General features: G+C 39.7%; 1 protein-coding gene across 1 annotated transcript in view; it reads left to right on the top strand.

The window, feature by feature from the left end:
* Positions 1 to 20,574, top strand: part of nup210 (nucleoporin 210) — a 110,907-nt gene that overhangs the window by 25,972 nt on the left and 64,361 nt on the right. The window contains exons 6-10 of the mRNA XM_043707992.1: positions 3,851 to 3,983; positions 13,671 to 13,829; positions 16,409 to 16,477; positions 18,347 to 18,453; positions 19,797 to 19,937. Coding sequence (XP_043563927.1) covers positions 3,851 to 3,983; positions 13,671 to 13,829; positions 16,409 to 16,477; positions 18,347 to 18,453; positions 19,797 to 19,937 — 609 coding nt within the window. The remainder of the gene's footprint in view (positions 1 to 3,850; positions 3,984 to 13,670; positions 13,830 to 16,408; positions 16,478 to 18,346; positions 18,454 to 19,796; positions 19,938 to 20,574) is intronic.

Genomic DNA, 20,574 nt, shown 5'->3' with positions numbered 1-20,574 from the left:
GGTGAATTTAAGGTCAGGGTGGAATGTGTTGGTGAAGTTGATGAATTGCTCAACCTCCTCGCGGGAGCATGAGGTGGCGCCAATGCAGTCATCAATGTAGCGGAGGAAGAGGTGGGGAGTGGTACCAGTGTAATTACGGAAGATCAACTGCTCTACGTAGCCAACAAAGAGAAAGGCATACCCATGGCTACCCCTTTGGTCTGGAGGAAGTGGGAGGATTCAAAGGAGAAATTGTTAAGGGTGAGGACCAGTTCGGCCAAATGAATGAGAGTGTCGGTGGAAGGGTACTGTTGGGGACGTTGGAGAGGAAATAAACAGAGGGCCTGGAGGCCCTGGTCATGGCGGATGGAGGTGTAGAGGGATTGGATATCCATGGTGAAGATGAGGCGTTGGGGGCCGGTGAAACGGAAGTCTTGGAGGAGGTGGAGGGCGTGGGTGGTGTCTCGAACGTATGTGGGGAGTTCCTGGACTAGGGGGATAGGACAGTGTCGAGGTAAGTGGAGATGAGTTCAGTGGGGCAGGAGCATGCTGAGACAATGGGTCGGCCAGGGTGGTCAGGCTTGTCCACATCTGGTAATGCTCCTGACATGCCCTCTCCTGCGTGCAGTATTAAATGAGGGTTGATATCCTGGCTTAATGGTAATGATTGAGTAGGGGATATGTGGGCCATGAGGTTGCAGATTGTGTGCTGCAGTTCAATTCTATGCTGCTGTTAGCTCACAGTGCCTCATGGCTACCCACTCTTGAGTTGCTAGATCTGTTTGAAGTTGGTTCCTATTAGCACAATGATAGTGGCACACAACATAATGGAGGGTATTCTCAATGTGAAGAAGGGACTTTGCCTCCTCAAAGATTGTGCAGTGGTCGCTCTTACCAAAATTGTCAGGGACTGATGCATTTTTAGCTGACAGATTGGAAAGGCTGAGGTTAAGTATGTTCTTCCCACATGTTGGTTCCCTCACCAGCTGCCGCAGACCCATTCAAACAGTTATATTCTTTAGGACCTGACCTACTCAATCACTAGTTGTGCTGCTGTGCCACTTTTGGTGGTAGACTTTGAAATCACCCACCCAGACTACAGTTTGCTCCCTTACCACCCTCATGCTTCCTCCAAGTTGTCCTCAACGTGAAGGAGAACTTATTCAGCAGTCAAGGGAGGACAGTGTGCGATCATTAGCAGGAGGCTTCCTTGCCCATGTTTAACCTGAAGCCATGTGACTTGATGGGTACAGAGTTAATGTTGAGGACTCCTTGAGTAACTCCCTCCCAACAGTGGACCACTGTGTCACCACCTGTAGTCCCACCAGTACGACTGACAGGACATATCCAAGGATGGTGTCTGGGACATTGTCAGGTATGATTCCATGAATATGTCTATGTCAGGCTGTTGTTTGACTAGTCTGTGAGACAGATCTCCCAATTTCGGCTCAAGCCTCAAGTCAGTAAGGAAGACTTTGCAGGTCTAACAGAGCTGTCATTGTCTTTCTGTTGTCAGGTGGTTTGTCCAATTTCATATCTTTGTTGAGATTTCACAGTGAATGAAACAACTAAATGGCTTGCTCAGCTATTTCAGAGGGCAGTTGAGAGTCAACCACATTGCTTGGGGTTTGGAATCTTATGTAGGCCAGACCAGGTGAGGATGGCAGATCTTTCTTTTATTTTATTGAACTTAAGTTCCAATATCTGCCATATTGGAATTGAAATCTGGGTTCCAGAACATTAGCTGAGTTTCTGGATTAATAGTCTAGCAATTATGCTTCTCAGCCATTGCCTCCCCACCTTACTGCTGTTGTTTCCTTAATAATTAATTCTAACAATAGATGTTAGACTGATCAGCCTACACTTACCTGCTTCTTAACCTCTCCCCATCTTGAGTAGGGTGTCACATTAGCAATTTTCCAGTCTCCTGTTACTTCAACAATTTTTGGAAAAGTGCAACCAGTTCATCCACTATCGCTGTAGTGACCTCCTTTTAGGACCCATCACCGCCAGGGGATTTATCTGTCTTTAGCCCTATTAGTCTTGTCCAATATTACTGGAATTCCTGTGGCATAGAAGCATACCATTTGGCCCATCAAATACCACCCAACCCTGTGAAAAATACCTCTCCTAGACTCACCCCCTTACACTATCCCTGTAACCCTGAATTTCCCCTGGCTAATCCACCTGCACATCCTTGGGCACTATGGGCAATTTAGCATGGCCTATCCACTCACCCTGCACATCTTTGGACTGTGGGAGGAAACTGGAGCACCTGGCGGAAACCCACCAATGTGCAGTCTCCACCAGACAGACCCCCGAGGCTGGAATTGAACCTGGGTCCATGGCGCTGAGAAAGCAGTGCTAACCATTGATCAGCACTTCAGTGATGCTGATGGTACTTTATTCCTCCCCTTTAGTATTAATAGAATGATTAAAGTATCTTCCGTCATAAAATTAGATGCAAGATATCTGTTTAACTCCTTTGCCAATTCCTTGTTTCCCAATACTGTCTCCCCAGATCCATTTTCTAGGAATTTACGTTCACTTTGATCTCTCTCTAAAGAAAAGCTCTTATTGTCTGTGTTTATATTCCTCACGAGGTTGCACTCTTGTGGCCCTAAATTCCCCACCAGGTGACATGCCATACGGTTTTGGTTTCCCCATAGATGAGCTAGCCTTGTCCTCCTGGATAGTTGAAATCACAAGTTTGGAATATGCTGTCAAAAGAGCTTTGATAAGTTGTTGTTGTATGTTCTGGAAATGGTACAAGCTCATCCAGGCAATTGGAGAGCATTCTATCAAACTCCTGACTTGTCTTGTAGATACTGTATATGCTTTAGGGAGTCAGCAGATGAGTTGTATTCTGTAAATCTCCCATCCCCTGACCATATCTTGTAGCAACAGTGTCCCCATAGCAGTTCATTTTATAAAACGTAAACCCAGGATGTCAATAGTGGGGGATTCAGCTGTGGTAATGCCATTGAATGTCAAATCAAAGTAGGTAGATTCTTTCATGGGAGATGGTCGTTGCCTAGCACTTGTGTGTTGTGATTGTTACTTGCCACTTGTCTGCTCAAGTCTCGATGTTGCCAATTTTGCTGCATTTGGACATTGGCTTTTTCTGTCTTTGAGATGTTACAAATTATGCTGAATGTTGTACGATCATTGACAGCCATCCTTGCTTTTGATCTTTATGATGGATGAAGGCCATTGATCAATCAGATCTAAATAGTTGTACCTTGGACACTACCCTGAACAATTCCTGCAACAGTGTCCAGGACTATATATTGTCAGAACGCTCAAAAATGAACAGAAATTGCTATCACCAGAGAAATTATGTTGCAGATTGCCATTTTTCTGAATGCAGTGAAGTTAAGTGCTCAATCTACCTGTGTAGACAAGTTTTCTTTTTGTGGTGTTGGAATGTGTAGACTTTTATTTTGCCCAATAATGGAGAAGAACTTTAGTCAGAAAATGAGTTATTGTCATTGGTTTTAAATGAGCACAAAATTGACCTCTTGACATTTGTAGAATTTAAAGCAAATATGAAGAAAAAGTATCTCCATGGTGCAACACCAGATATGAAGAAATTATTTTCAACAGTTTGCTATCATTTAGGGTTTGTTATTTTTCCTTGGAGTAGATTCTTATTGTTGTAAGTTGCTGCAGTGGTTATGCATAATTTTCAAAAGGATGTGCTAAAGGTTTGATAAATAATATTTTCACAGCAGTAACTACTTGTGCATATTTGTGACTTATTTACAAATCCTGTTACTTGGCAAAATATTGCACTTGATATTTGATAAGTTATTTTGATAGTTTTAAAACTAGTTATAAAATATTCATTCTGTCATTCCTTTTTTGCAAGAATGTGCCAGCAGCAGAAGTACGGCTACTTATCCTTGAAAACATTATGCTGAATCCAGCTTATGACATTTATTTGATGGTTGGCACTTCTATTCGTTATCGGGTGCAGAAAATAAGACAAGGGAAGATCACAGGTTTGTCTTTTAAACAAAGTACCTGAGTAACTGTGAAGGTAAAATCTGCATGCATGAAGACATTTCTAGTCTATAACATTCTAGCCATAAGATCACAATTTAAATATAGCTTTCATTAACCAGAACCAAAAGACATGCTTGATTCTTTGTCATCCAAGCTTTTTAAAAAAAAAAAGTACAAGTTAAGGGCAGGAGTAGGCCTTTTAAGTCTTTTCCGCTGTTCAATAATCAGAGCTCATCATCGAGCTCAGTTCCCTAATATCTCTCTCTCTCGCTCTTGTCATCCTTTTTGGAAAGCTTAATAGTTGAGGCTTAGAAATTAGAATGTCTTTAATGAAAACATTTCTCCTCCTCTCTACTCTTTTTTATCCTTTTTAAAGTGTGACCTCTGATTCAGGACACACATGCACACAGATCATATCCTGTGAGAAATGTATATATATCTTTGATTACCCCCTCATTCACGTAAGCTGAAGTGAATATCATCTTAACTGACTCAGTTGTCAGTTCTGCCATCCCAGGAAACAATTTTGGGAAATGACTGCTGCATAACAGCCGTGGTGAGAACATCCTTCGTTCAGTAAGGGGACCAGCACTATTCCGGCAGTGGCCTCCCTAATTATAGCAAGATGTTCTTGTTCTTGTACTTTAACCTTTCACTGTGGAGGCCAAAGTACAGTTTGCTGTCTTTACTGCCTGCACGCTTACTTTTAGTGACTGGTGTACACAAGTCTCATTGAACACGCTCCTCTCTCAACTTGCAGCCATTCAAATAATAATCTGCCTTCCTGTCTTTGCTATCAAAATGAATAACTTCTCATTTACCCATATTACACTACTTCTGTGATGCTTACCCATTCATTCAGTCTGTCCAAATCACACTGCAACACCTTTCCATCCTCCTCATGACTGATCCTTTCACTCTGCTTTGTGTCATCTGCAAATTTTGAGATATTACATTTAGTTCCCTCATCTAAATCATTACATATATTGTGAATAGCAGCTATGCCCCACTTATCACTGCCTGCCATTCAGAAAAAGAACCATTTATTTATACTATTTGTTTCCTGTATTCCAGCCTATTTTCTAGCTATTTCAATATACTGCCCCTCCCTCCATTCCCCCTCACCCTCCCCTACCCCAAGTTCCATTCACTTTAATTTTATACATTAATTTCTTGTGTGGGACTTTTGCTGCATGCCTTCTGAAAGTCCAAATGGGTGGGCAATGGCTTAGTGTTATTGTCACTAGACCAATAATCCAGAGACCAGGTAATGTTCTGGAGACTTGTGTTTTAAAGCTGCCACAGCAGATAGTGGAATTTGAATTCAATAATAATCTGGAAATAAGTGTCTACTGATGACTATGAAATCGTTGCTGATTGTCAGGAAAACCCCATCTGGTTCACTAATTTTCTTTAAGGAAAGAAACTGCCATACTTACCTGGTCTGGCCTACATGTGACTCCAGACTGCTAACTGCTCTGTGGGCAATTAGGGATGGGCAATAAAGGTTGACAACATTCCTATCCAATGAAGTAATTTTTAATAAATACATTTACTGGCTCTCCTGGTCAACTCTACAAGTGAAATCCTGAAGAATTGCAATAAATTTATCAAGCATAATTTCCCTTTGTAAATCTGTGCTGACTGTGTCTGATTCGAGCATTTGTTTTCTAAGCACTCAACTACAATATCCCTGATAATGCTAGACTTGCTAGTCATATGATTCTCGGTTTTCTCTTTGCTTTCCTTTTTAAATATTGGGGTTACATTTAGCTACCTTCCAATCAGGAGGAACTGTTCCTGAGTTTAAAGTATCTTGGAAGATGACCACCAATGCATCCATTATTTCTCGGACGACTTCCTGTGTACAGAGGAACCTCGATTATGTGGTATTCGATTATCTGAATATCAGATTATCTGGCATGAGGAGCGGCACGGTGGCTCAGTGGTTAACACTGCTGCCTCACAGTACCAGGGTCCCAGGTTCGATTCCAGCCATGGGCTATTGTCGGTGTGGAGTTGTACATTCTCCCCGTGTCTGCGTGGGTTTCCTCTGAGTGCTCTGGTTTCCTCCCACAGTCCAAAGATGTGCAGGGCAGGTGGATTGGCCATGCTAAATTGTCCATAGTGTTAGGTGCATTAGTCAGAGGGAAATGGGTCTGGGTGGGTTATTCTGCGGAGGGTCAGTGTGGACTTGGTGGGCTGAAGGGCCTGTTTCCACACTGTAGGTAATCCAATCCTAATCTAATGTCCCAGTGCTCAGCTAAACTGTTATCAGGCATTTGATTATCCAGAATTTGATAAACTGAATGAAATACTCTCTGTCCGTGCCCTTCGGATAATCTAGGTTCCTCTACTCTGGGATATCAATAATCAGATGCTGGGAATTATCAGCCTTCATTCCTATCAATTTCTTAGTAATACAGATTTCCTTCAGTTTCTCTCTCTCACTAAACCCTGTATTCCCAATCATTTCTGGTATGTTAATTGTATCTTTCTTCGTGAAGTCACAAATGTAGTAGAATTTAGCTTGTCAACCATTTCTTTTGTTCCCTGATAGAAATTCCCCCATTTCTAACTGTAAAGGAACTACATTCGTTTTTACGAATCCTTTTCCCTTAACGTGCTGATAGAAACCTGTACAGTCAGTTCTTGTGTTCCTCATTTTGCTTTCTGTATTCCACCTGAACATTTTGTTCTGCAGTAATCAAACTGTTTGAGTAAGGATCTTCTGACATTCCCTGAAATTGTCTGAGTTGTTTCGAAAATGTGCCTATTCTCTTGAACTATTCTAAATATTTAAGTTTGAAAATTGGTATTCCAGAGACCATTCATCAATTCTGAAATAGTGTCATAGAGTCATTGAGATGTATAGCACAGAAACAGACCCTTCAATCCAACTTGTCCATGCTGACCCAACACATTCTAGTCCCAACTGCCAGCAACCAGCACATAACCCTCCAAACCCTTCCTATACATATATTCATCTAGATGCCTTTTAAATGTTGCAATTGTACCAGCCTCCACCACTTCCTCTGGCAGCTCATTCCATAAAAGTACCACCCTCTGTGTGATAAAGTTGCCCCATAGGTCTCTTTTATATCTTTCCCCTCTCACCCTAAACCTATGCCCTCTAGTTCTGGACTCCCCAACCCCAGGGAAAAGACTTTGCCTATTTACCCGATCCTTGCCCCAAACTCTTTCAAGTTTCACAAAATTCTTTTGATAGGAAGGAGACCAGAATTGCACACAATATTCCTCCCTAAGACCTTACCATTACGTGTATAAGTCCTGCTAAGATTTGCTTTCCCAATCTGCAGCGCCTCGCATTTATCTAAATTAAACTCCATCTGTCACTCCTCAGTCCATTGGCCCAACTGATCAAGATCGCATTGTATTCTGGGGTAACCTTCTTCCCTGTCCTCTACACCTCCAATTTTGGTGTTATGTCAAACTTACTAACTATACCTCTTGTGCTCACATCCAAATCATTTATATAAATGATGAAAAGCAGTGGACCCAGTACTGATCCTTGTGGCACTCCACTGGTCACAGACCTCCAATCTGAAAAACAACCCTCCATCCCCATCCTCTGTCTTCTACCTTTTGAGCCGGTTCTGTATCCAAATAACCAGTTCTCCCTATATGCCATGAGATCTAACCTTGCTAACCAGTCACTTCTCTAGCTTCCCACAGAGTTCTAAGGTACACCTGATCTGGTCCTGGGGATGTATCCACATTTATGTGTTTCAGGACATCCAGCACTTTCTCCTCTGTAATGTGGACATTTTTGAAGCTGTCTCCCTCTATTTCCCCACATTGTATATCATCCATGTGTTTTTCCATGGTAAACACTGATGCAAAATACTTGTTTAGTATCTCCCCCATCTCCTGTGGCTCCACACAAAGGCCACCTTACTGATCTCCCCAGTTACCCTTTTGTCCTTAATGTATTTGTAAAAGCCCTTTGGATTCTCCTTAACTCAAATTGCCAAAGCTATCTCATGTCCCCTTCTTGCCCTCCTGATTTTCCTCTTAAGTATGCTCCCACTACCATTGTACTCCTTTAAGGATTCTCTCGATCTATCTTGTCTATACCTGACATATGCTTGCTGCTTTTTCTTAACCAAACCCTCAATTTTTTTAGTCATCCAGCATTCCCTACACCTACCAGCCTCTTCTCTCACTGTAACAGGAGTGTATTGTCTCTAGATTCTCGTTATCTCATTTCTGAAGGCTTCCCATTTTCCAGCCGTCTCTTTACCTGCGAACGTGTGCCCCCAATCAGCTTTTGAAAGTGCTTGCCTAATACTGTCAAAATTCGCCTTTCTCCAATTTAGCACTTCAAACTGATCGATCTGGTCTATTCTTTTCCATAGAATTATGGTCACTGGCTCCAAACTGCTCCACTGTTGACACTTCAGTCACCTGCTCTGCCTTATTTCCCAAGAGTAGGTCAAGTTTTGCACCTTCTCTAGTAGGTACATCCACATACTGAATCAGAAAAGTTTCTTGTACATAACAAGTTTCTCTCCATCGAAACTGTTAACACAATGGCAGTCCCAGAATATGTTTGGAAAGTTAAAATCCCCTACCATCACGAACTTACTATTGTTACAGATCGCCTTATAAATTTGTTTCTCAATTTTCTGCTGACTATTAGGAGGTCTATAATGCAATCCCAATAACGTGATCATCCCTTTCTTATTTCTCAGTTCAACCCAAATAACTTCTTTGGATGTATTTTCAGGAAAATCCTCCCTCAGTACAGCAGTAATGCTATCCCTTATCAAAAACGCCACTCCCCATCCTCTCTTGCTTCCCTTTCTATCCTTCCTGTAGCATTTGTATCCAGGAACATTAAGCTGCCAGTCCTGTCCATCCTTGAGCCACATTTCTATAATTGCAATGATATCCCAGTCCCATGTTCCTTAGCATGCCCTGAGTTCATCTGCCTTCCCTGTTAGGCCTCTTGCATTGAAATAAATGCAGTTTAATTTATCAGTCCTACCTTGTTCTCTGCTTTGTCCCTGCCTGTCCTGATTGTTTGACTCTTTTCTCAACTGTACCAGTTTCAGATTGATCTCTTTACTCACTATCTCCCTGGGTCCCCCCGTCCTTTACTAGTCTAAATCCTCCTGAGCAGCTCTGGCAAATCTTCCTACCAGAATATTCGTCTCCTTCCAATTCAAGTGCAACCTCTCCTCCTTGTACAGGTCACTTCTACCCCAAAAGAAATTCCAATGATCCAAAAATGTGAATCTTTCTCCCAGACACCAGCTGCTCAGCCATTCATTCTTCTGCTCTATCCTCCTATTCCTGCCCTCACTAGCTTGTAGCACCGGGAGTAATCCAGATATTACTACTCACAAGGACCTCCTTTTTTAAATTGCTGCCTAACACTCTATATTTTCCCTTCAGAATCTCATCCTTTTCCCTTCCTATGTCATTGGTTCCAATGTGTATAATCACCTCCTGCTGGCCCCGCTCCCCCTTGAGAATATTCTGCATCCTCTCTGAGACATCCTTGATCCTGGCACCAGGGAAGCAACACACCATTCTGCTTTTCACTGCTGGCCACAGAAATGTCTGTCTGTACCTCAGACTAGAGATTCCTCTAACACAATTGATCTCTAGGAACCTGACGTACCCCTCGTTGCATTAGAGCCAGTCTCGATACCAGAAACTTGTCTGTTCATGCTACATTCCCCTGCGAATCAATATCCCCCGACATTTTCTAAAGCAACAAACTTGAAATGGGGATAGCCACAGAAGACTCCTGCACTACCTGCCTTACCTTTCTGGAGTTAACCCATCTATGTGACTGTATCTGCAATCTTTCTCCCTTCCTATAACTGCCATCCATCACACTCCTTTGCTCTTCTAAATTTATCATTACCTCTAACTGTCTCTCCAACCGATCTATCCAATCTGATTGGATTCATAACCAACAGCATTTATTGCAGATATAATCCTCAGTAACACTTAAACGCTCCCTAAACTCCCACATCCGACAAGAACAACATATTACTCTACTAAAGGCTATTGCTCCTTCACAAACTACAGACCCGGAAAATAGCACTGTCTTATTCCTCTACAAAACACTGCTCCAGGCTAACTTAATACTTACGGCTTATATTATTAAGTTTAATCAAGAGACATATCTCAATAGAGCATATAATCAAGAAAGAACCCACTCTACTCACCAACGCAGGTGTTCAACAAGGCCCCAGGGCCACACTTAAAACTATTCACTTATCTGTCTGTGCTGTGACCACTCCCAAACAGGTTCCTCCAAGATCAGTTGTGAATTTCACTGTTTGTTAATGTTCCTAGAAACACTCTGATGTCTGGCGATTCTTGAATTCAACAGCAAAGGCAGTAACTGTGCAGGTTCACTGCTGTGTCAGGGAGCAGTGTGAGTTTCTTTCTCCCTCTCTCTAGCTCTCACACTGACCATGTGCTTGCCTTTGTAAAATGCTGATGTTTTGACTTTTCTTCTCTAAAGTTCCAAAACAATGCAACAGCATATAAAACAGTAATTGGCTGCTCCTGGAATTTGAGGAAATCACCTCCAACACCTAAAATACCTCAAAAGGAGCAGCCTATTACAGCCAGAAATTTTTCCCAACCTCCATCTTGGATTACCCAGAATCCTGTCTAATTCTTGTCACTGAAACACAAAAGATACAATTCAATATTGAAAAGTTCGAAGAGTCACATAGTTGATTCTTAGAAAGACAGATGTAAGTTGATACAGAAATACTGAATCAAGTTAATGGATTTTTATGAAGTACAGTTTTTCACAATTATGACATGGGAGCAGATGTGGGCCATTTGGTCCGTTTGTGTCTGCTGTTCTTTTCCATGACGTGGCTGATCCAACTACATTTTCTTGCTTTGTGACCTTTGATTCCCTTTCTGATTTAAATACGTGTCTCAACCTTAAATTTGCTTAATGACCCTGACTGAACAGCCCTCTGCAATAAAAAAAAATTCACAGATTCAGTACCCTGTGACAGAAGAAATCCTTCTCATCTCGGGCAACACATAATTCTGAGATTATGTCCTCTGTTATTCAACTTTCCATGCTGTACATCTCTGACTCTATGACTATATAACTTACATTGGACAAACAGGCAGAAAACTAGCCACCAGGATACATGAACATCAACTAACCACAAAAAAAACATGACCAAGTATCCTTACATACAAATGAGGAAGAACATTATTTTGACTGGGACAACACATCCCAAACCAAACAGACACGCACAAGAATTCCAAGAAGCATGGCATTCCAACTGGAACTCTATCAACAAACATATCGACTTGGACTCCAGTTATCACCCTCTGAGAAAAAGAACGGGAAGTGACATCACCACAGGAAGTGCCAACACCAATCCAAGGAACCCTAAACACACAAATAGAAAGCGGGTCATAACACTAGCGCTTCACCAGAGGCTGACTGATGATGTTACCTAGTACAGTGACTAAACATCTGCAAATTAACCTTCCAGCTCAGTGAGCAAACTTGCATCCAGAATCCTTTATTATAGATCCTAAGATTTTCCCTCTAACTGATAAGCTGGCCAGTTTACAGTTATCTGGTTTTGTGGTCTCATCATTGAATAAGCCTTACACTGGCAGTTTTTCAGAATGTAAGGACTCTTGCAAAATTATTACCAGTGTGACCACTATCTCTGTAGCTACTTACTGTAATATCCTGGAAAGTAACCCAGTCATTAGTCCAACTAGTTTCCCTTGTACTTCATCTCTAGTGATATTGTGCTTATTTCCTACCCAACTACAACCCTCTTTCTCACACACACGCGCACACACACACTTTCGCGCACTCTCACACACAAGGCCGCAGACTTCAATTAATGACCAATCATAGTTGCAAAAACCTCAATTAGATTGTTATTTGGCTTTTTAGTCAGAAGTTTTACAGCGTAGAAAGAGGCCACTTAGAGTCATAAAGTCATAGAGATGTACAGCATGGAAACAGACCCTTCAGTTCAACCCATCCATGTCGACCAGATGACCCAAACCAATCTAGTCCCACCTGCCAGCACCCGGCCATATCCCTCCAAACCCTTCCGATTCATATACCCATCCAAATGCCTTTTAAATGTTGCAATTGTACCAGCCTCCACCACTTTTTCTGGAAGCTTATTCCATACATGTGGGTGGCACGGTAGCACAGTGGTTAGCACTGCTGCCTCACAGCGCCAGAGACCCAGGTTCAATTCCTGCCTCAGGCAACTGTCTGTGTGGAATTTGCACATTCTCCTCGTGTCTGCATGGGTTTCCTCCGGGTGCTCCAGTTTCCTCCCACAGTCCAAAAATGTGCAGATTAGGTGAATTGGCCATGCTAAATTATACCGTAGTGTTCGGTTAAGTCGTAAATGTAGGGGAATGGGTGTGGGTGGGTTGCGCTTCGGTGGGTTGGTGTGGACTTGTTGGGCCGAAGGGCCTGTTTCCACACTGTAAGTAATCTGTCTAATCTAAAATGTGTACCACCCTCTGCGTGAAAAAGTTGCCCCTTATGATGTTTTATATCTTCTCCCCCCTCACCCTAAACCTATGCCCTCTAGTTTTGGACTTCCTGACCCCAGGGAAAAGACATTGCCTATTTATTCTATCCATGCCCCTCATAATTTTGTAAACCTCTAAACCTATTGTGTCCATACAAGTCGTCAAAAATCTAAAATTTCTAATGTTGAATCTAACCATCCTTTTCTTTCTTCTATTTAAAGAGAATATTCCTAACTTCTTTAACCTATCCTCAACTGAAGGTCCATATTCCTGAAACCATTTTTGTAAATTGCTTCTGTACTCTCTCCAGTGCACACTCATCTTTCAGTGTGGCATTCGATACTCTACGTAGTACTCCTACTGAGGTCAAACAGTGTCTTATACAAGTTAAACATTATCTCTGTGCTCTTATAATGTATGTGCTGATTAACAAATATGTATGTTGAGAATATTGTTTTATTAACTGCTGTTTTCATCTGTTCTACCTTCAGTGATATGTTCAGTACAGATCCAGGTCTTTCTTCTCTTGCACCTTCTTTAGAATTGTACCCCTGTTTGATATTGTCTTTGTGTTCTGCCTGTCAATATGTATCACTTCACGCATTATTTTGCATGTTTACTCAACTGTGTTTAAACCCAACAGTATAAAATGTCTTTTCATTACTATCATCGATCCACAGTCACCTGCTCTCTGGTGAAATGCTGAATTTAAATCTGTTTTAGAAGAACACTTCCCTCAGAAGTAAAGGTTAAACTTTCCTGTTAAAAGCAATCAACACTCACCTACCTCTATTTTAACATCCAAATTCCAAAGGTGATGATTTTCTCTAAATTAAGCATTATTGAGTATGTTATGAATCACAATTACTTTGGTCAATACCTAGGATTGAGAAACTACTTTAGCATTCCGGTCACATCTCAATAAGCACGCAGTGCTTGACAGAAACTCCCTCACATCTGTGCATGAGTGAAATTTTTTTTAAATATTGAAAACCTAAGCTTATCTTAACTCGCCAAACACATGGCTTTAATAGTTTGAACAGAATTCCAGTATAATGAAAGTATCTTTTTGTCTGGTTGTTACAGCTAACTTCAGTTTCAAGTTTTAAAATTTACCTACTGATGTTACATTTTTTCTTTTCCAGAATTAATGATGCCTTCTGACCAGTATGAATTAGAACTGCAGAATAGCATAGTAAGTCCAGGGGGACATGCAAATCACCCTGTGGGAAAACTAATGCAAGCCACATCAACGGTAACTGCACTGCAGCAAGGGCAAACAAACCTGGTGCTGATGCATAAAAGTATCCTTTGTTGTTTTGAATGGCATTTTGCAGAAGCTAAATAGCACAGCATGTTCAAAACTAACATCATGCTAATTGTATGATATTAACCCAATATAAACCTACAGTGAATATGCTTTTGTGGCATGGCAAAGATTTGATGAAACTATTATGCAGAGAGCAGTATTTGCATAGTTTTTACAACATCAGCATGTTTACAGCTAATAGATCTTTACTCATTGCTTATTCTGCATGTTTGTGTTCTGCGTGCAAAATATTCTCATCCTCGATGGGCAGCAGATAACTGCAGATGTGATACTGATTTGTGCATTTAATCTCTCTAATGCAACTGAGTAGCATTTTCAATAATAAAGCAGAAGGATAAATTTATTTAGGAATTATAAAAAGACAATGTACTATATTTAATATTCAGTTTGAAACTACAGTATAATGTGCTTGTTGAACTTGAACGCTCTCTCATATCAACAATATCCACCTATGTACTTATCATAAGGATGTATGTGCTTGGAAGTTGGTTGTTTTCACTTTATTTAGCAAAGTGGGCTCTATACAGCAACTGTTTGAGTTGTCAGTCTTAGTGGTTCACAATATCTGGAATGAGATTATTTTCAAAAAAACAAGAGTGTTTGAGTTTCTAAACTCGTACATTATCATTTCACCTTTGTCTAATGTTAATTTTGAACTTCAACTAATTCCCAGGGGTCAATATCTTTCTTGGTTCATTGGAGCTATTCCTCTGCAAACTTCAACTCACACCTTGCATGTGGTTTCATTTTTCAAAACATTATTCAACTCTGCTCAGCAGAGCTTCTAACAACCCATTGTCCTTCAAAAATTAGTTCTGACTTCTAAATTGAAGGGCTGACTCTGACTAGCATGTCTCTGGTTCTAACTTCTAATATTGAACAAGAATGTCCTCTTTGTATTTGTTTTCAAAGTTAAAGAAATTAGCTCAGAAAATCCTTCTTTGGTTGAAATTCTGGTATCTGAAAAACAGGATACCAGATGTTGGATCATGTTGCTCCAGTTAGTCGTCCTCATTGGATTGGTCAGTATAAAATTTAACATTGGAGGGCAAGAAGGAAAGATGGCACATATCTATTTTTCTTTCCTCTTCAGATTCAAAATATAATTTTGGGATATGTTTGAAATGTTTTATTTCAGGTTCCTTGCATACCTGCAGTAATGTTGCCATGGTTAGATGGATTGGGCATTCTAAATTGCCTATACTGTCCATGGATATGTATGTCAGGTGGATTAGCCATTTGAAATGCAGGGTTACAGAGATATGGTAGGGGGATGGGTATGGGTAGGATGCTGTTTAGAGGGGCAGTGTCGACTCGATGGGCCTAATGACCTGTTCCTACACTAGAGATTCTGAGCAATGCTAAATGTTCAAGATTCTTAGACATCATTATTTCACTGAATCTGACAGCAACATGTGTAGTCCACAGATGCCCATAGTACTGCAGAAATTGCTGTAAATAATTCTACAGTTCTCTAAGGATATGATTATAATCTCCATGGCATACTGTCACTGAGAAAAACCTATGAATTAAAGAGAACTTCCAATCTTGTACTGAATCTTTCTTAAAATAAAACTGCACTTGTTTTGAATGGGCTTTGTTTTTTTTAAACTGTGCATTAATTTCATTTTAATTCCTGGCCTGAGAAGCTGATTTTCCATTTATAGAATATTAGATTTCTCCTTATGATTCATTTTAAATGTTGATTTTCCTGTTAATTTTTAAACATTTTGTTTTATCTTTATTTTAGCTTCCACTTGATTCAATCATTTATTTCACTATCTAAAAATTTTAAACTTGAATTAAAAGTACTTTTGACTCTTTAGCTTGCTGTTTATGAGAATACTTCACTTGCTGCTTACTATGTTAGTTGACATCACAGCTGTTCAACACCTGATGGTCCCCTTCACCTGAGAACAGAAACAAACATGTCAGGAAAGGAGCAAACATTGCTACAATGATCACTGGATCTTCATTTGCAACACTCTTTCTGAGTTCAAGAGTAAGGATCATTGCTTCGCTACTATGTGACAGCAAAGTGCAGTTCATTTTTTTTAAAATTAGGACTATTAGAATTGCATCTACACCTATTTTTTTGATTGACTTAAAGCATTACAACTGCTAGAAACCCCAAAAGAATTTGAAAACAACCTTAGGTATGTAAAATAAGATGTAACAGATGCTTTGGCTTTTAAACCTTTTCTCATTTCAGCAAGTTTGGACTGAGGTTTGGAACTGGTCAGCAAAATCTTTCCATAAAGTATTGTTCCTCTCTGTAAGGTTGGCTACAATACATTGTGGTAATTGTATAATATTCATGAACTTGGTGATTGTTTGAAATCTCCATTAAAATATAGAAATTGTTATGGCACAGAAAAAGACGATTTGGTTCATTTTTGCCTGCACTGGCTCTTCGAGCATAATTACCTAGGGCTAATCTTCTACTTTTCCTCATTCTGTTTCACTGCTTCTATTCTAATAAATTTAAGAATATTTTTATGTTGAGAATAGATTGTCAGTTTTAAACTTACTTGACCTTAACAAATGACTTAGGTATTCGTATGCAAGGTGTATCCCGGTTGCCAAACTGCACAATTTATGTTGTTGAGCCACGTTACCTAGGTTAGTATTTGAAATAACTTATTGGTAGAATCTCTGTTGATTGAGAGTGCACACTTTCATTAGATTTTGAAGATGTATTGTAAATTTATTCTATTGGTTATTTGGGATTCATGCAGATGTAAAATGTTTTTAAACAATAAATACATTTTGGGAGTTCTGTCTTTGTGAGTAGGACTTTTTCTCAGGAGAACGGCTGTGCTTAGCAGTGTGCAGAAGCTCGAATAGTCTGTCTTAATTCATCTTTAATAACCTCACAGTGAAATTGATCTTTGTCCATTTTTGTTATTGTTAAGTGATACTGCAGTTGTTTTTGAGACAAAATGTGATAAGCATTTACATGTGCATTTTTGCTATATGTAATATTTTTTAACCTTTTATTAATACTAAGGTTGAATTACACTTTTAAAAAGTTGGAATAAAGCAACACTTAAGTGAATAATTCTTTATTATTACATTATATTCTTTGACATCCTTCTGATAGCCAAGAAAGCAACATGGCTTCATAGAATCCGTAGCCTTATTACGAAACCATAATCTTGTTCTTTTCTCCAATTCTGAGCAATTGCTTTCCTGTAGCTACTTAGGGGAAAGTTAAGAGAAATGTACTATAGTTTGTTTGCTTAAGCAGAGTTTGCATGTGTGCGTAAGCATGTAATCATTCAACTAATACATTTTTTTTCATAGTATGACTTTTTTTTTCTGCGCTTGCCTTGGAAATGGACCAGATATGTGTCAGAAACAGGATGCTCCAGCCTGTGATAATGTATGTCATTATGGCTTAGCCAAATGTATGGCTTAGCCAAAGACTTTGTCACAACCTTGTGAATGAAGTAGTTGCTGAAGTTTTGCTGCAGTGGTCTAAAGAAGTCGATAAGTTGTTGAGGACATTTGATCAATCCTTTTGCAGGTGCAAGATTCTATTTATATTCCATCCATTTCTTAATTCTGAGAACCCTACCATATCAAACATTCAGTTCAACTGAACTATCTGAATCATACTTCAAAGAAGTACATTCCTTCAATAAAGAAACCCACCAATCTATAATACCATAATAATCAGTACTGATTTCAATAAATGCATGTTTAATCTAATTTAGCAAATAATTTTACTGAAGATTAAATTGATAATTCAGGAGTTATCTGTTAAAGGTACCCATAAATAAAGGTAATGAACTGTGCCATTGAGAAGCGCAGCAGGTCAGGCAGCATCCAGGGAACAGGAGAATCGACGTTTCGGGCATAAGCCCTTCTTCAGGAATGAGGAAAGTTTGTCCAGCAGGCTAAGATAAAAGGTAGGGAGGAGGGACTTGGGGGCGGGGCGTCGGAAATGTGATAGGTGGAAAGAGGTCAAGGTGAGGGTGATAGGTCAGACTGGGGTGGGGGCGGAGAGGTCGGGAAGAAGATTGCAGGTTAGGAAGGCGGTGCTGAATTTGATGGATTTGACTGAGACAGGGTGGGGGTAGTGGAAATGAGGAAACTGGTGAAATCCGAGTTCATCCCTTGTGGTTGGAGGGTTCCTAGGCGGAAGATGAGGCGTTCTTCCTCCAACCGTCGTTTTGTTGTGGTCTGACGATGGAGCTTCCCATGACTCAGTTTAGGAACTTCATTTGGCATGGTATTGATGTTCACAACCAGCCAGCAGTGCTCATTGTTTTCATTTCGCTATCTCTGGTTGTCAGTCAAAGAAACCAGTGGAACTTAGGACCAAGGATTTTGATTGATATTGGCAAGATCCTATGTTTATATTTAAGAAGGCAAAATTTTAAAGTGGAAGTATTTTGTGAATTTCTCATTATGCAGCAGTCCATTCATTTGGATCTCTGCTGATAAAACTATTGTATTGAAGATGAGAAAACCTTTTTGTTATAGGTTTTACAGTTCACCCTGGCGACAGATGGATTTTGGAGACTGGCAAAGTGTATGGTCTAACCATTGAAGTGTATGATAAAGAAAGTAACAAACTATATTTATCAGATGTAAGTATTACACTATAAATCTACTTGCATAATGAGTAGATCACTTTCTTAAAAAAAACTGTAAAATCAAATGTACCAGCATTTTTTTTTAAGTGACCATAGTGTTTGTTAAAAGAAGTCTAAGTTGCTGCACATTTTTCCAATATTCTTTCTAACTAATGACACTGCAGAGTAATTTGGTAATTGGATCACACTTTAAAACATGTTTATAAATAGGTAAACTGGAAATTAAAAGTGAGAACAGAGAAAATTGCAACATTTAGACAATGTTTAAATATTGTTCTTTCTCTCAAAAATGTGTCTTTTTTTTGAAGTGCCAAGGTTTAGCATTTATTGGAGCAAGGCACCCTGCAGCGTGCCTGATTAGATAGACAGACATTTCCTTGCACTCCTCACCTCTCTTTATGACCTGGAATCTTAAGTTGATAATGGCACAGTGGGGGAATTTGGCAACTAATGAAACCAGCATCACTTTATTATTTTTAAATTTGCCTTATTCAAATCACTGCAAGCATGAGACCTTGCACTTTTAATTATTGAAATTCAGAGAAGGCATTTAATAGTCAGTCTTCAAGAAATGATGTGCTTTATAGTTTTTGTACTATAAATTACTAGATTGTGTGATAAGTTAAATGAGTAATGTGTGAATGGAGTTGGAATTAAAGGCCACTTTTCATGAAGCAAGTTCAAAATCATCCTGCCAAATATAGAGGGATCACTGCCTCATGAAAAGCCGCTGCTTGGATTGCATGTTAATAGCTATATGCCTCACTCAGGCCAGGATTGTTTTGTCAAATGCTGATCAAATACTACTCCATATATTTTGAAAGGAAATTTGAAACCAATTTATTTTTGAAACAATCTTTCTCCTCCAGAATTGTAAACATCAAAAAGGTGAGGAAAGGGTTTTGAAGATCTGTTTCAGTTTTAAAGTATTATTTCTGTAAGTAAAATGACCTAATATATGCCAGCAAAATAAAATTAGAGCAGAGAGATATTTTCAGACTACCTCTTGAACTGTGCCATCCTCCACTTATTATTTGGAATTTTTCATATTACTTTCTATTAAATATTTGTTATTCAGATTATTTGAGAAATAACTTTAAGAACATTGACTTGGTGGAGTAGCAGAGAAAGCATTATATCAGATAGTTGAGGTGCCCTACATTACCAGACTCTGTAAGAAGTGTTATTTTTGTGTCAGAGTTCCATTTTGTAAATTCACACTTTTAAAAAAATATGTTTCAATCATTTTATGGTCATTTTAAAGCATTGCATGTATGTACATTGTCCATATTTGCGTTTAAGTTTTTATGCCAAACCATTTCTTCGTGATAACATAGGATATCCGAATTAATACCGAAATCCCAAAAGAATATTTTGAAATACTGGAGACGTCTGTGAATGGATCATATCATCGTGTAAAAGCACTGAAGAAAGGTCAAACAATAATTGATGCTGCTTTAACCAGTGTGGTTTCTCAGGTCAGTTTCTTTTTGTCTTGTAACCCCTGCCCACGTAATGCCAAGCTTTTCTTTAGCAATGAGGAATTATGCTGAATCCATCATGCTTTAGCTGGTTAGAGTTTATTTTGTGTTCTCTTCAATTAATCATATGAAACATTTACTTCCTGGCTAATTATTTGACAATCAGAACTCCAAACTACACAGCAAAATAACGTTTTCATAATGTTTGACAACTGATTTTTTTAATTTCAGTTTTGGAGCAGGATTTGTAATTCGCAAATAAAAACCAAAAGAACCGTGGATGCTGTAAATCAGAAACAAAATCAGAAGTTGCTGGAAAAGCTCAGCAGGTCTGACAGCATCTGTGCAGAGAAATCAAAGTTAATGTTTTGGGTCAGGTGACCCTCAGAGCTGTGGGTGGCTAGGAAAATGTTGGCTTATATGCAGAAGATAGGGTTGGGGGGGGGGAGAGGAATGTGGTAAAGGGTAAACGCACAGTTCACTTACCCCTCCTTTCGAAAACCCCAAAGAGGACTGCCCAGGAAGATGCATTATTTCTGTCTTCTCATGCCCCACAGAACTCATCCCTTTCTACCTTGACTCCAACTCTGTCTTTTCTCTCCTGATTCAGTCCTTGCCCACATATGTCCACGAT

Source organism: Chiloscyllium plagiosum, chromosome 18 (assembly GCF_004010195.1).
Source record: "Chiloscyllium plagiosum isolate BGI_BamShark_2017 chromosome 18, ASM401019v2, whole genome shotgun sequence".
NCBI lineage: Eukaryota > Metazoa > Chordata > Chondrichthyes > Orectolobiformes > Hemiscylliidae > Chiloscyllium > Chiloscyllium plagiosum.
This window is presented reverse-complemented; position numbering and strand designations above follow the sequence as displayed.